The 13,714-nt window shown below is 43.3% G+C and overlaps 1 protein-coding gene across 3 annotated transcripts in view; it reads left to right on the forward strand.

Moving 5' to 3' along the window:
* LOC311224192 (arf-GAP with coiled-coil, ANK repeat and PH domain-containing protein 2-like) overlaps positions 1-13,714 on the forward strand; it is a 77,895-nt gene that overhangs the window by 51,434 nt on the left and 12,747 nt on the right. The window contains exons 10-15 of one of the 3 annotated variants that reach the window (XM_084309070.1): positions 458-520; positions 7,303-7,415; positions 9,173-9,224; positions 10,206-10,306; positions 11,107-11,212; positions 13,353-13,561. In XM_084309070.1, the coding sequence (XP_084165196.1) occupies positions 458-520; positions 7,303-7,415; positions 9,173-9,224; positions 10,206-10,306; positions 11,107-11,212; positions 13,353-13,561 (644 nt within the window). The remainder of the gene's footprint in view (positions 1-457; positions 521-7,302; positions 7,416-9,172; positions 9,225-10,205; positions 10,307-11,106; positions 11,213-13,352; positions 13,562-13,714) is intronic. The other 2 variants (XM_084309071.1, XM_084309072.1) reach the window with 2 other exon arrangements.

Here is a 13,714-nt window from a genome sequence, read left to right on the forward strand (position 1 = left end):
CACCCTTGTATTGGACACATCTTTGGTGTGTTTAACAGACCAAAATGTTAAGTGAATTATTTCCTCCGCTGCCTGGCTGAGTCAAAAGCATGTAGGAACGGGGAAGTACACTAGGTAAACAGTGTTCCTGGCTCCTAGAGGCACAGCTATTTCATTAACCAAAGCTAATTCATCGCTTGTGACATCCCCAAGGGCAATCATTCTGAACAGCTTGTTGGATGTGGAGACCCTGGTCTAATAACAAGGAGTAGATCTTTTTAGATTTGTAATAACATTTCACACTGAAGCCAAATCCATATTAAGATTAGGCAAACCCCACTTTTCATATGTAATCCTTTTTTATTTTATTTTGGAAATGCTATCTGAAATAATGACACAATCCTAGCCTTACTTGTCTCTCAGTCTGTCATGTTTTTTTTTTTGTTTTGTTTGTTTCTTTTGCCATGTGACTTTTTAGGAGGTGACAGAGGTTGACCCTTTACCCGACGGACGTAGCTTTTGTGCTTGGAGGTCGTCCACTGTATGTACAAATGGACACGTTATATTCTATTGATTTGCTTCCTATCATCATAACACAGAGTGACTCCATCACTGCGTTTGTGTAGATTCTAGCGTGTTGTGTGTTTTTCCCTCTTCCTGGAGTGACCCGTCTCTTGATGGTGAAGCATGGTTTGATGCCTCATTCATTGTCTGTTACAGTCTACAGTGTACCAGATAGTAGGGGTGTAACCATCTCGATACAGAATCAAAAAGAAAAAAGGACCTTCAATTCAGTCTATCAATGTTAAACTGTATCAACGATTGTCCTACTTCTCTGCCCTAGGTCTCATTTCCTCTCCTCAGTTTAACTGGTGGAATGGTATGGCTACTTCTATTAACATAATGTTTAACTGGTGGTATGGCTTCTTCTATTAGTATAATGTTTAACTGGTGTAATGGTATGGCTACTTCTATTAGCATAATAGCATTAAGGCTCATTTTCTTTGTATGAGCCAAACTAAGCTATGTAGTATATATATAATCTATAATTAGAGCTCTGTATGTATGAATACATGCATTAAAGGGGAATGCCACCCATTTTAACTAATTCCATTATGTTCTTCCTGAGCCCCAGGACAGTTAAGTCAGTATTTGTTAGCATGCACCATTCTCCCCTGAAGCTAGGAATCAGAAAGAGATCCCTCCAATCGGTGATGTCACTGTGATGTAAAATCTGAGATCTGATGTACTGTCGGAACCCCATTCATTATCTGTGGTGCAGCCCCGGATTTGACATCACTGATTGGAATGTGGAGGGTTCTCTCTCTGATTTCTGGGACTGAGACTGAGACACATTCACAAATACTGTCCAGAGGCACAGGAAGGAACATTCTTAAAATATCGGATTCTTATCTAATTTGTAAAACTTGTATCATTTACACCCCTACTGCACAGTACAGTGTACTGTACTGCACCTCAAGTGTAGTGTACTGTACTGCACCTCAAGTGTAGTGTACTGTACTGCACCTCAAGTGTAGTGTACTGTACTGCACCTCAAGTGTAGTGTACTGTACTGCACCTCAAGTGTAGTGTACTGTACTGCACTTCAAGTGTAGTGTACTGTACCTCAAGTGTAGTGTACTGCACCTCAAGTGTAGTGTACTGCACCTCAACTTTAGTGTACTGCACCTCAACTTTAGTGTACTGCACCTCAACTGTAGTGTACTGCACCTCAAGGGTAGTGTACTGTACCTCAACTGTAGTGTACTGCACCTCAAGGGTACTGTACTGCACCTCAACTGTAGTGTACTGCACCTCAACTGTAGTGTACTGTACTGCACCTCAAGTGTAGTATACTGCACCTCAAGTGTAGTGTACTGTACCTCAAGTGTAGTGTACTGTACTGTACCTCAAGTGTAGTGTACTGTACTGCACCTCAAGTGTAGTGTACTGCACCTCAAGTGTAGTGTACTGTACTGCACCTCAACTGTAGTGTACTGCACCTCAAGTGTAGTGTACTGTACCTCAAGTGTAGTGTACTGCACCTCAAGGGTAGTGTACTGCACCTCAATGTACTGTACTGCACCTCAAGGGTAGTGTACGGAAAGTTCAGGGTGTTTGGTGTTGATGCGTGGTTTGCTGCCCCACAATCGTTTATCGCTTGTTTGATCGGTTGTAACTTGACTGAACCGTGTGTGGTGAGTTCTCTGGCCTTAGTCTGGCTTTTTGTGAAGCTGTTAACGGTATACGGTGTCCTCTGTGAGTGCATGCACACATCAAAAATAGCGAGTGGAATTGTAGCATGGAATTGTAGCATGTTTTTGCCTTTCTGTGGTCGGATAGCACCACTCCTTCATGTTGATGCCAAGTTTCAAGTTCCAAGTTTTGTTTTATTTGTCACATATAAGGTACATGTACATTACAGTGAAATGCTTGGTTCTGTATGAGCCCCCTGAGATTGTGGGCTCATACAGTAAAAGAAAAAAGTAAAAGGAACTAGACAATTCCGCGCGGGGGAAATTGTGAAAGTGTGGGTGACGCCTGTGCACCGCCGGCCAACGGAAGAGGGTCTCTCACGAGTCTATGACAAACAAAAAAACGTATTAAACTTTTCAGAGTTTTTAAAAATTGTCTGACTTTTCTGAGTTTTTAAAAATGTTCGGGACTAATGGGGTGTGGCCTAATGGGGCGTGGTCTAAGGATCAGGGGAGTGGTCAACATTGACCAATGAAAGAGGATATCCCTACCGAGTCCAATGGCACAACCCGCAAGTCTCGACGACAAACGGTTCAAGAGATACACTGAGGGGGTGTGGCCTAATGGGGCGTGGTCTAAGGATCGGGGGAGTGGTCAACATCGACCAATGAAAGGGGATATCCCTACAGAGTACAATGGGTCAACATAGACCAATGAGAGAGCACATCCCTACTGAGTACAATGACACAACCCGCAAGACAGAGGGCGCTGTCAAGCAATTCAGTACTGCTACACAGAGGGGCGATTAAGGGTTAACTCCATGAGAGGTCATTGGCAGGTCAGCTGTACCCTTGAGCCATGAGCCACACACCTTTTAGGCTGATGCAATCACGAATGACTATGCATTTTCACTTTGAATGTATTTCAATGAGGGCAGACGCATGACTGCATTCTCACGATGATTAAAAGCAAACGATAAGAGATGAAGTTTTTTTACTTTCAGATGAGCACTTCAAGGAGTATGTGAAGGGTTGTGTGCGATATTGTGGCATTCCGTCGACAATTGTGGCCGCGGTGACGATCAGAACACAAGGGGGGAAAAGCGATAAAACCAGCCTATTCTTAGAGTGGGAACACATTGGTGTCCATTGGGAGGAGAACCTTCAAAGAAATGGTCATCAGTTGAGATAGAAATGTCCAATTCCATTTATTTTTCTTTTGTGAGCGAGCCGACAGCCGTGTCATCATTTTGATGTGTTTTTTTTCTACGTCCAAAATTGAGATCACTGTCGCAATTTACCCAAGGTGGTGGAAAAAAATTTATTTCACCACCTCCACTCTAACTTGCCATTCATTTCCAATGGGACAGAAATTTTCACGTTTAAAGTCGATTTGTAGCCAAACGGTGCGGTGAAACTTTCCGAAAAGCAATAGCGCCGTGAGTTGGAGCAAGCCGGTCGTTTTGATACCTTTCACGTGTATGGGGCACGAACGCTCTGGCAGGAGTTGTTTGCAAAATCGGTGGAATAAAGAATAAATAAATAAAAAAGAGTATAGATTACTATAATGTGGGTGGCAACCTGGCTTTGCCAGGTCACCCACACTAATAAAGACCAAACACTATACACTATACTATACAAAACGACAGTACAAAATGCAAAAATGAGGTAGAGATGTAGTGCAAATCCTTTAGTAATAAATATTAAATAGATAAGATATGGTGTAGTGTTTAAAGTGAATGTTAAAGGTCAATGTTTAGTGAGTGTGGATGTGTGTGCAATGTAGAATGGATGGGTTAGTGTTACATAGTCATTGAGCTCAAGGTACTCAATATTGCAGAGAAGCTAGTTGTAGTCTAATTCCATACATTCAGTTGCTCATTTCACACGTAATATCACAGTCACAGTAATAGCAGGGTCACATTACTGCCATAATCTCCATCGCTAATCTTTAAGAATGAATGATTATTTTCTTTTTGCAGATTAACATAATCTGTAATACGGTGTACAGGTACAATGGGAAACCTTATCATACAATCAAAGGCTCTGTTGATTTAATTAAAAAAGATGCACAATACATTAGAACAACCCTTTACTAAACACGATGAACATTAGAGCGCGCAGTTGTTTCATTGACTAGTGAATGAATGAATGAATGAGAACTTTATTTAACAGATTGCAGAATGGGTACAATACAGTACGTCTCAATACACACAATTGTTAAGGGGATGCAGACCAGAGAAAGACGTTTGTCTTGTTTACATCAGGGTCCCCCATTTTCAATTCATATTGACATTTATGACATACTCAACATACATGACATTTATGGCATAGGGACATACAGGTATTTAGTACTGATACATCTGTGTCTGTATTCAAATATACAGTACTGTTACCCATAGATCCTGACAGAGTATATATACATATGATGGGGAGGGGACTGTACATTAGGAGGGGGTGGGTGGTTGGGAGAGAAATATACATACGGCGGCGAGATGTCTGAATTGTTTTGTTTTTATGAAATATTGCAATATGGAGAAATCCATATGGCGACATCCCCAGCCTCATCTCTAGATTGTACCCGTTAGGTAACGGGTAGCTTCCATTCCGTACCCCAGTACACCAGAAATAACCTCTGTTGGCCCAGACCGTGGTGTGATGGAAAAGTGTGTGTGTGTGTGTGTGTGTCACACAGCATCACAGGGCTTGTTTAGCTGTCACTCAGGTTACACTGAAGAATCCAGTCTAGGGAAGTGACGTACGCCTCATGCATGCACACATGCATTCAAACACACACAGACACACACAGATCAGCTGTCTGCCCCCCTGCTGATGGAGTCTGACAGACTGGGAAGTAGGAGCCAGACGGTCAGTCACAGTGTAGTTACAGCTCTCATAGCGTTTGCCTGCATGCAGATCAGTAGGCATTTTGTTGTCGTTGTTGTTGTTGTTGTTGTTGTTTACCTAAATAGAAAATGCTTGTAAACACATGGGGGGGGGGGGGGGGGGGGCGCATGTTCCATTCATTTCATCTGACCGTTGGCACAGCAAAGGGGCACTTTCACCTTTTTGCAGTAACTTCCAAATGATAACGTTGTGGTCCCTTTGGGTGGGCTGGGTTTATGGTGTGTGTGTTTATGTACAACATATGTATGTATCTGTTTTTGTTCTTGTTTCTTACGTGTAAAGATACAATGTTGCTACAGTAGTAGACTATAGTTTGCTCATAAAGATACAATGTTGCTACAGTAGTAGACTAGTTTGCTCATAAAGATACAATGTTGCTACAGTAGTAGACTGTAGTTTGCTCATAAAGATACAATGTTGCTAGTAGACTGTAGTTTGCTCATAAAGATACAATGTTGCTAGTAGACTGTAGTTTGCTCAAAGATACAATGTTGCTACTTGCTAGTAGACAGTAGTTTGCTTATAAAGATACAATGTTGCTAGTAGACTGTAGTTTGCTCATAAAGATAGTGTTGCTAGTAGACTGTAGTTTGCTCATAAAGATAGTGTTGCTAGTAGACTGTAGTTTGCTCATAAAGATAGTGTTGCTAGTAGACTGTAGTTTGCTCATAAAGATAGTGTTGCTAGTAGACTGTAGTTTGCTCATAAAGATAGTGTTGCTAGTAGACTGTAGTTTGCTCATAAAGATAGTGTTGCTAGTAGACTGTAGTTTGCTCATAAAGATAGTGTTGCTAGTAGACTGTAGTTTGCTCATAAAGATAATTTGGTCTGTCCACCCCCTGGACCAGAGCAATGAGTTTTGAGTGTTTTCATAGCGGAGAAGAGGAGATGGAATCAGACTGCGAGTCGGTAAGACTAGACCGGTTCCGAAAGGACGATGATCCTGGCTTTGCTCTGGTAATACCTAGATGACGACTCTGATCCTGGCTTTACTATGGTAATATACCTAGATGACGGACTCTGATCCTGGCTTGTTGACAGTAAGAGAAGCTGTAAAGTGATGCCAACAGGCCTGCACACACATGTGCATACGCATAGTCGCATACACACACACACAGAGATGCACGCACACACAGATGCAGGGAGAGGGGTTATTGTGGCAGCAGCTCAGGTAGTGCAGGGAGGAGGTCAGTAACAACAACAAACACTGGGATGATCCCATGACAACACAACAGCTTGGGTTACTGTCACCGGGTGCTACCAACTCTCTGAGGCAGGAGGGAGATGGAAGGTGAGATCAGAGTAGGGCTGGGGGATATTGAAAAGATTCATATTGCGATAATCGAGGGGAATTCCCCCCCTGTATCGATATATATCACAAAATCTGCCCAGGTATGAAAAGTCATACACTGACTGATTGTTGAGCTATATGATTCTCTAATGTAAAGTGCCTCTCATTCTTCAAATAATAATCCCTCAAATATCTCTGATCTCATTTAGTTAATTCTAGCTTTTCATCAATTCAGAAAACAACCATAAAATCACAATGCCATCATAATATGATCCCATTGAAAGATGATGAGAATGGATAATATCAAGTTATTGCCCAGCCCTAGTGCAGAGCGAGAGATTAGATGGAGCTGATATCGAAGACAGGGTGAGTAGAGGGCAAAGAGGGAAGAAGAGCGCTCGGAGCAAGCAGCAGTTTCTGGAGACCAGAGCAGGCAGGAACGCACATTAAAAGAGCTTTGTCGCTGCTGTTCATGTTTATGATTGAGCATGCTTGTGATCTTGCTATTCTAGTTATATCGTAAGCCTTGATTACTGATCATTAGATCTTTCTAGTACCTGTAGACGTGGATCATTATATGATCTACTAGTATTTCCTCCAGAGTCTGTAGGCCTGTATCTTTCATGTATGTTGCCTCTTTAATGGAACAGTTTATAGAGGTGTTCCTTAAAGCTGTAGCTGCCATTCCTGTCTCGACTCGAGTCTCCGTCTTGTCTTGAAACATAATTTAGGCTGACGTGAGAGAGGCTGTGGCTCTTGCTTGTACAAGGTCACTTGAATGATCTGAGAACCAGAGCCCTCGTGTATGACGTGCTAGTTGTACATGTAGGAATGCCCAGCATCTCTCCATTGAAAATATGCACCTTGTGGAAAATGTTTTAGATTAAATGAAGTGTTTCTTTTCTCTTATTCTCTCTCTCTCTCTCTCAGGATTTCTCGAATGACGACACCAAGCTGGAGTACAATGTGGATGCAGACAACGGCATCGCGATGGAGGGCTACCTCTTTAAGAGGGCCAGCAACGCTTTCAAAACATGGAATAGGTACGGCAGGAGCTCCAGCATGTGAATTCATTCATTTCTAATTACAACTGACAAGACCTCTTACTGCGCTCTCTGCAAGCCTTCACTGAGGGTTAATTGATTTGTCTTTGCGGTTGAGGTGATAAGTGGCTATAGGTTGTTTGCAATGCATTGAAAAGGATCACAGCAACACACACACGCACTCACGCACACACACACATACATGTACATACATACATACATACAAACATACATACATACACATGGGGCAAAAAACATAATTTCATTGGAGGTAATTAAACCCTGTCTGCCTTTACCAAAACATACAGTACTGTCATCACATGGGTAAGTCTATAAGTCATAAGTCTATCAATTCAGTGGAAAGATCGCTCCTCTTCTTAACACTTTCGGGGGCCATTTGGATCCGTCTAAAATCACTCTAGACGGCCAGCATTTCTAAACAGACTTGCATAGTCCGTGGGGCTGTTTGTAGAGCTAAACCTATACTTTATAGTATTGCTATCTGTCCATTCTCATTGTCAATTGAGACCATAAACCGTCCCTTCAAAATGGCTTAAAGAAATAATTTTTTCATCAATACGTTCTCATTTTATAGCATCTTGAATATAAGCGTCATAAGGGATTTCAGCTAGTATATTTCCTGGAAGGCGAGATACAGGCCGCTAAGCTAGTAACGTTAAATCCAATGGCATTTCGGATATACAGAAGCTAGAGTTAAAAATCAAACTGCATATGATCGATATGATGGTCCACCATGAATGCATGAAAGGGGGGGGGGGGGGGACCTCATTTCGGATTATTGATTACCAATAACCACGTTAGCCTCAGTAGCCACATTCGCTGACCGGGTGGATGGCTATCATAACAAGGTCTGATCAGCATGTAATTTACGTGAAAAAGACCTTACCGTGGCCGGTTGGATCCCCCAAAGTACAGTAAGGGTTTTCCTCCATCTCGTCTCCATTCAAAAAACGAGATTGCTTCTCTTCTTTTCATTGAACACTAGTTATTTAGTATGCTTGATATGCCAGGTCAGGTTTGAGGCACTTGTGTGTACTGTATGTGCCCATGCTACACATGTAGGTGTGGAGAGTGTGCGCGATTGCAGGTGTTTGTGGTGCTGAGTCTGCACTCCTTAAGCCAAGGTAATCGATGGCTCCATGTGCTGCAGTGTGACACCTGGTACATTCTGAATACCAACCATAACCCGGCTATAGAGCTGCATACAGCCTGCCCTGATAACACCTCCATAGAGCTGCACACAGCCTGCCCTGATAACACCTCCATAGAGCTGCACACAGCCTGCCCTGATAACGCCTCCATAGAGCTGCATACAGCCTGCCCTGATAACACCTCCATAGAGCTGCATACAGCCTGCCCTGATAACACCTCCATAGAGCTGCATACAGCCTGCCCTGATAACACCTCCATAGAGCTGCATACAGCCTGCCCTGATAACACCTCCATAGAGCTGCAATACAGCCTGCCATACCAGAGAAAAACATTTATTTAGTCGCCTTTTGCATTTTGGCATACCGACATTCTGCATCAAATCATGTGATTTAGTTCCCCTCTTCAGCCGACGGCTCATTCCTTAGCCTCCTACCCGTAGCATTGGCAGATCAAAGATGATACTTATTTACACCAAACGGATGTGAGAGTGTCATCCGTTTGTAGAATGAATGCCTATATTGTTGGGACACCCTGGTAGTTGCATGTGATGGTGTTGTTCATAAACTCATGTGATTCTCTTTCAGGCGTTGGTTCTCCATCCAAAACAATCAGCTAGTTTATCAGAAGAAATTCAAGGTAAGTCGAATGATTCAAACCAACAGGCTTATAGACGTGTTTCACTTCCAGCACTTCGTATTTACCCCATGTTTCTGAAGTAATGAACCGGATTTTTATTTGGATCACTTAACGCGCAGAACAGGCAATTCCTTATTGGAGTGAGTGGTGTAAAATATAACATCGGGTATTTATGTTTATGTGGTTTAGGTTGGGGTTGATAATATGTACTATTTTATCAAGCATCTCAGGCCATCATTTGTATGCACCTAGTTCATAAGTTAGATGTTCTAAGTGTGAATGTGTTTGCGTGTTTGGTGTTTGACCAAAGTCCCCCCTCAGGACAACTCTACAGTGTGAATGTGTTTGCGTGCTAAAACACTGTCCTCCCTCAGGACAACTCTACAGTGTGAATGTGTTTGCGTGCTAAAACACTGTCCTCCCTCAGGACAACTCTACAGTGTGAATGTGTTTGCGTGCTAAAACACTGTCCCCTCTCAGGACAACTCTACAGGGTGAATGTGTTTGCGTGCTAAAACACTGTCCTCCCTCAGGACAACTCTACAGTGTGAATGTGTTTGCGTGCTAAAACACTGTCCCCTCTCAGGACAACTCTACAGTGTGAATGTGTTTGCGTGCTAAAACACTGTCCCCTCTCAGGACAACTCTACAGTGTGAATGTGTTTGCGTGCTAAAACACTGTCCCCTCTCAGGACAACTCTACAGTGTGAATGTGTTTGCGTGCTAAAACACTGTCCCCTCTCAGGACAACTCTACAGTGTGAATGTGTTTGCGTGCTAAAACACTGTCCCCCCTCAGGACAACTCTACAGTGTGAATGTGTTTGCGTGCTAAAACACTGTCCTCCCTCACGACAACTCTACAGTGTGAATGTGTTTGCGTGCTAAAACACTGTCCTCCCTCAGGACAACTCTACAGTGTGAATGTGTTTGCGTGCTATGCGTGATGTTTGACCAAAGCACTGCCCCCCCCCCCCCCCCAGGACAACCCTACAGTGGTGGTGGAGGACCTGCGGCTCTGTACAGTCAAACACTGTGAGGACATCGAACGCCGTTTCTGCTTTGAGGTGGTGTCTCCCACCAAGTAAGTACACACACACACACACACACACACACATTGGGAAATGAGAGACACTCGGTGAAGTTTAATCTTAAAACACCACACACTTAATTGAGCCATTATTAAATCTCTACAAGCATATATACCCTCCATGATGTTTAGAAACATGCCGTACAGGGCGGCTAGGTGGCGCAGTGGGCAAGGCGCTCGCCACCAACGCAGGAGATGCTGGGTTCGAGCCCAGCTCTCGGCGTTGCTACCAGCTTGGCTGGTCGTTCATACTAATACAATTGGCAGTATTAGGGGGTGGGAAGCTGGTGGGTGGGGATCGGACGTTGTGGACAGCGACTCCTACAGGTCGGTTGGTGCGCCTACGGCGCCTACGCAGTAGAATCAGGAAGCAACAGGGGCGGCGTGTCCCTCCCACGCAGAGCCTCGCCGCTGAGAGATCGCGCTGTGCAGGTGAAAAGATGTGACTGCTGCCTCCTCGAGTACCGGAGGGGACACGTGATGCCAGGCTTCGTCCACATTGCAGCCGGCCTGTGGGAGGCATGGCCTAACAGCGTTTGAGACAGGGGAGGGTAGAATTGGACAATACGAAATTGGGGAAGGGAGAAAAATAGAAAAATGGGGAGAAAAAGTAGATAAAAAAAAAAGAAACATGCCGTACACACACTACACTATAAACACCCTTTAAGTAGGACACTACTGCATGTGTACATACTGACACACACACACAGAGAGAGTAGGCGGTGTGTGTTGGCCCGAGCAGCAGCAGCAGTCTGATGACGGTCCCACCCTCCCTCCCCTGTGTGTCCCACCAGGAGCTGTATGATGCAGGCAGACTCTGAGAAGCTGAGACAGGCCTGGATCAAAGCTGTCCAGAGCAGCATCGCCACCGCCTTCCGTGAGAAGGGAGAGGACGCTGAGGTAAACTCCACTCCACGTTTTCTTGTGTCACAAATAAGAGCTTAAACACTTTGAGCGCCAGCTACTATCCTCATCCTGTAGTCAATGGGCCACGCTAAAAGATAGGCATTTTCACTGTGCGTCACAATGTTTGCAGAGCTATATCTATATTCTATATTATAGCTATGGAGACAATACTATGGCTCATTTGACAGTCACTATCTCTCGTCCAACATGAAAAAAATAGCAAATTTTTTCATGTATACATTTGCGTGTTATCCCGTGGTGAATATTGTATAGTTTCAGAGTGATCCTGGTTAATTCCTGAAAGCTGAGTTATGGAGCGCTATGTGCATTTTGCTAAAGTCGTTCGTGTTGCTCGCCTGGACACGTTACTATTTCCAAATCAAAGGTATATAATGGGTATTATGTTTCATCATGAATGCATCAAAGGGGGGGGGGGGTCATCTTTTGATGCTCTGAACGTCAGCAAGGGCATACGTTTTGAATACTACATACGTTGATCGTTGCGATCGATGTGAAATAAATGTTGGATCAAAGTAGGATTGATGTCATATAGTCCTTACCTTTACTAGGAGGTATCCCAAAATGAATATTCCAATTGTCTGATTGCGATTTCCAGTATTGATGTCCATCGGGTCCCTGACATGAAATGGCACAAAATATGCATCAAGTATGCTGAACGCGTTCCAAGGTGCTCGGATGAACCGTTTCACTTGCTCTGGTCCAAATTCTCCACCCGGATCATATAAAATGTAACGCACAGTGTGAAATAAGGTTTCAAAGGGTAGGCGATACTGCCACCTAGGAGGATTCGGCCGGCATTGCACTCTCGAGGACTCAGAATGAGTTCCAATGGTAACACAGAGGTCCGTGAGAGTGTATAGGATATTAAAAAAAGAAAAAACAATCTAAAAACGTAATATTCCATTTTTGGCGCTCAACGGTTGGCGAGCAAACGCATAATATTACATGATTGGCGCTGACAGTGTTAAAGGATAACACTGGTATATTTTTACTTTTTGCTCGTTGCCAACATTAGGTTGTGCCAATAAAGCGGTTGTTAATTTGATCCAATTTATAGTCTAATTCTGCCCGTTAATAATATTAGGTTTATTCATCCGTGCTTTTCTTTTGAAACGATGGATTACGCCTCTGAAAGGGGTAGTATTGCAAGTTGTTTTTAATGGAGTTAGAATGTAATGGTGGAGACGACAGCATGTGGGATATAATGTGGCAAGAGAAACTTGGTAAGTGTGCATGAGACCACTGCTTTCTGCTTGGGTGACCTGACGTTTTTAATGAGCCAAAAATAGAATGATACCAGTGTTGTCTTTTTTAAAGGAATACACTGCCTACTAAGAAGCGTATCTGATTTGTTACAAACTGGGAGACATTTCAGAACACTTAAAAAGCACTTCTACAGTTTAAATATTTTTTTACAATATTGGAAGTTGAAATTCTTAGCTTTTGTTAGCAATTGTAGTTTACTTCAATGGAATGGGGGCAGGAAGCATGACCCTGAAAACTATTTATAACCCAGTAGGGGTGTAACGATGCATCGATCCTAATGTGACGATTCAACTGCATCGATTTGAAAATGTTAGAAAGAATCGATTAGAATAAAAAAATTAATTAAAAAGAATCTCTCTTTAATGTTTTTATTTATTGTTTTTATTGACCTAGTCCATTCATGCTGAGTGAATCAGTTCCCCCAGCCACATTTGTGTATACATTTTTTTTGGGGAATTAACTGATAGAAAATGTATCGAATCGAATCGTGGTCAAATGAAGAGATTTCATGATTCATTGAATCGTTGCCTGAAGAATCGTAATTTAATTTAATCGTTGTGAGGTCGCACCCCTAAACCCACTGAACCATACCCCTACCTCAGTAGATCATATTTCTGTCCCAAATTAACCAGTGGCAAATGATTGTCCGTCAATTTATAATGATGTTCTTAGTGAAGGAGAGTGCGCACAACGTGGGGGGTCTCAGTGATGTGCTGGTCACGGAATCAAACCTGTCAACTGTAGAATAAAAAAAAAAAGGAGAAACACTGGATGCAAAAAAATATAATTCTGTTCTACCGATCTTATGGGTGATAAAGCACATCTAACACCATCCCATTTGCGCTAGAAGCTGGACAGGAAGTCCTCCACATCAACGGGCAGCTTGGACTCTGGCGGGGAGCCCAAGGAGAGGCCTCTGAAGGGGGAGAGTGCTCTGCAGAAGGTCCTGGCCATCCCAGGCAACGTCAGCTGCTGTGACTGTGGCCAGCCAGACCCCCGCTGGGCCAGCATCAACCTGGGCATCACTCTCTGTATACAGTGTTCTGGCATCCACAGGTACGGCACCACACTGTCTGCTACTGATGGGAACCATTACAAGGTCTCCACACTGTCTGCTACTGATGGGAACCATTACAAGGTCTCCACACTGTCTGCTACTGATGGGAACCATTACAGTGTCTCCACACTGTGTTACTGCTGATAGGAACC

The sequence above is a fragment of the Notolepis coatsorum genome (genome assembly GCF_963971535.1).
Source record: "Notolepis coatsorum genome assembly, chromosome: 2".
NCBI classification, from domain to species: domain Eukaryota; kingdom Metazoa; phylum Chordata; class Actinopteri; order Aulopiformes; family Paralepididae; genus Notolepis; species Notolepis coatsorum.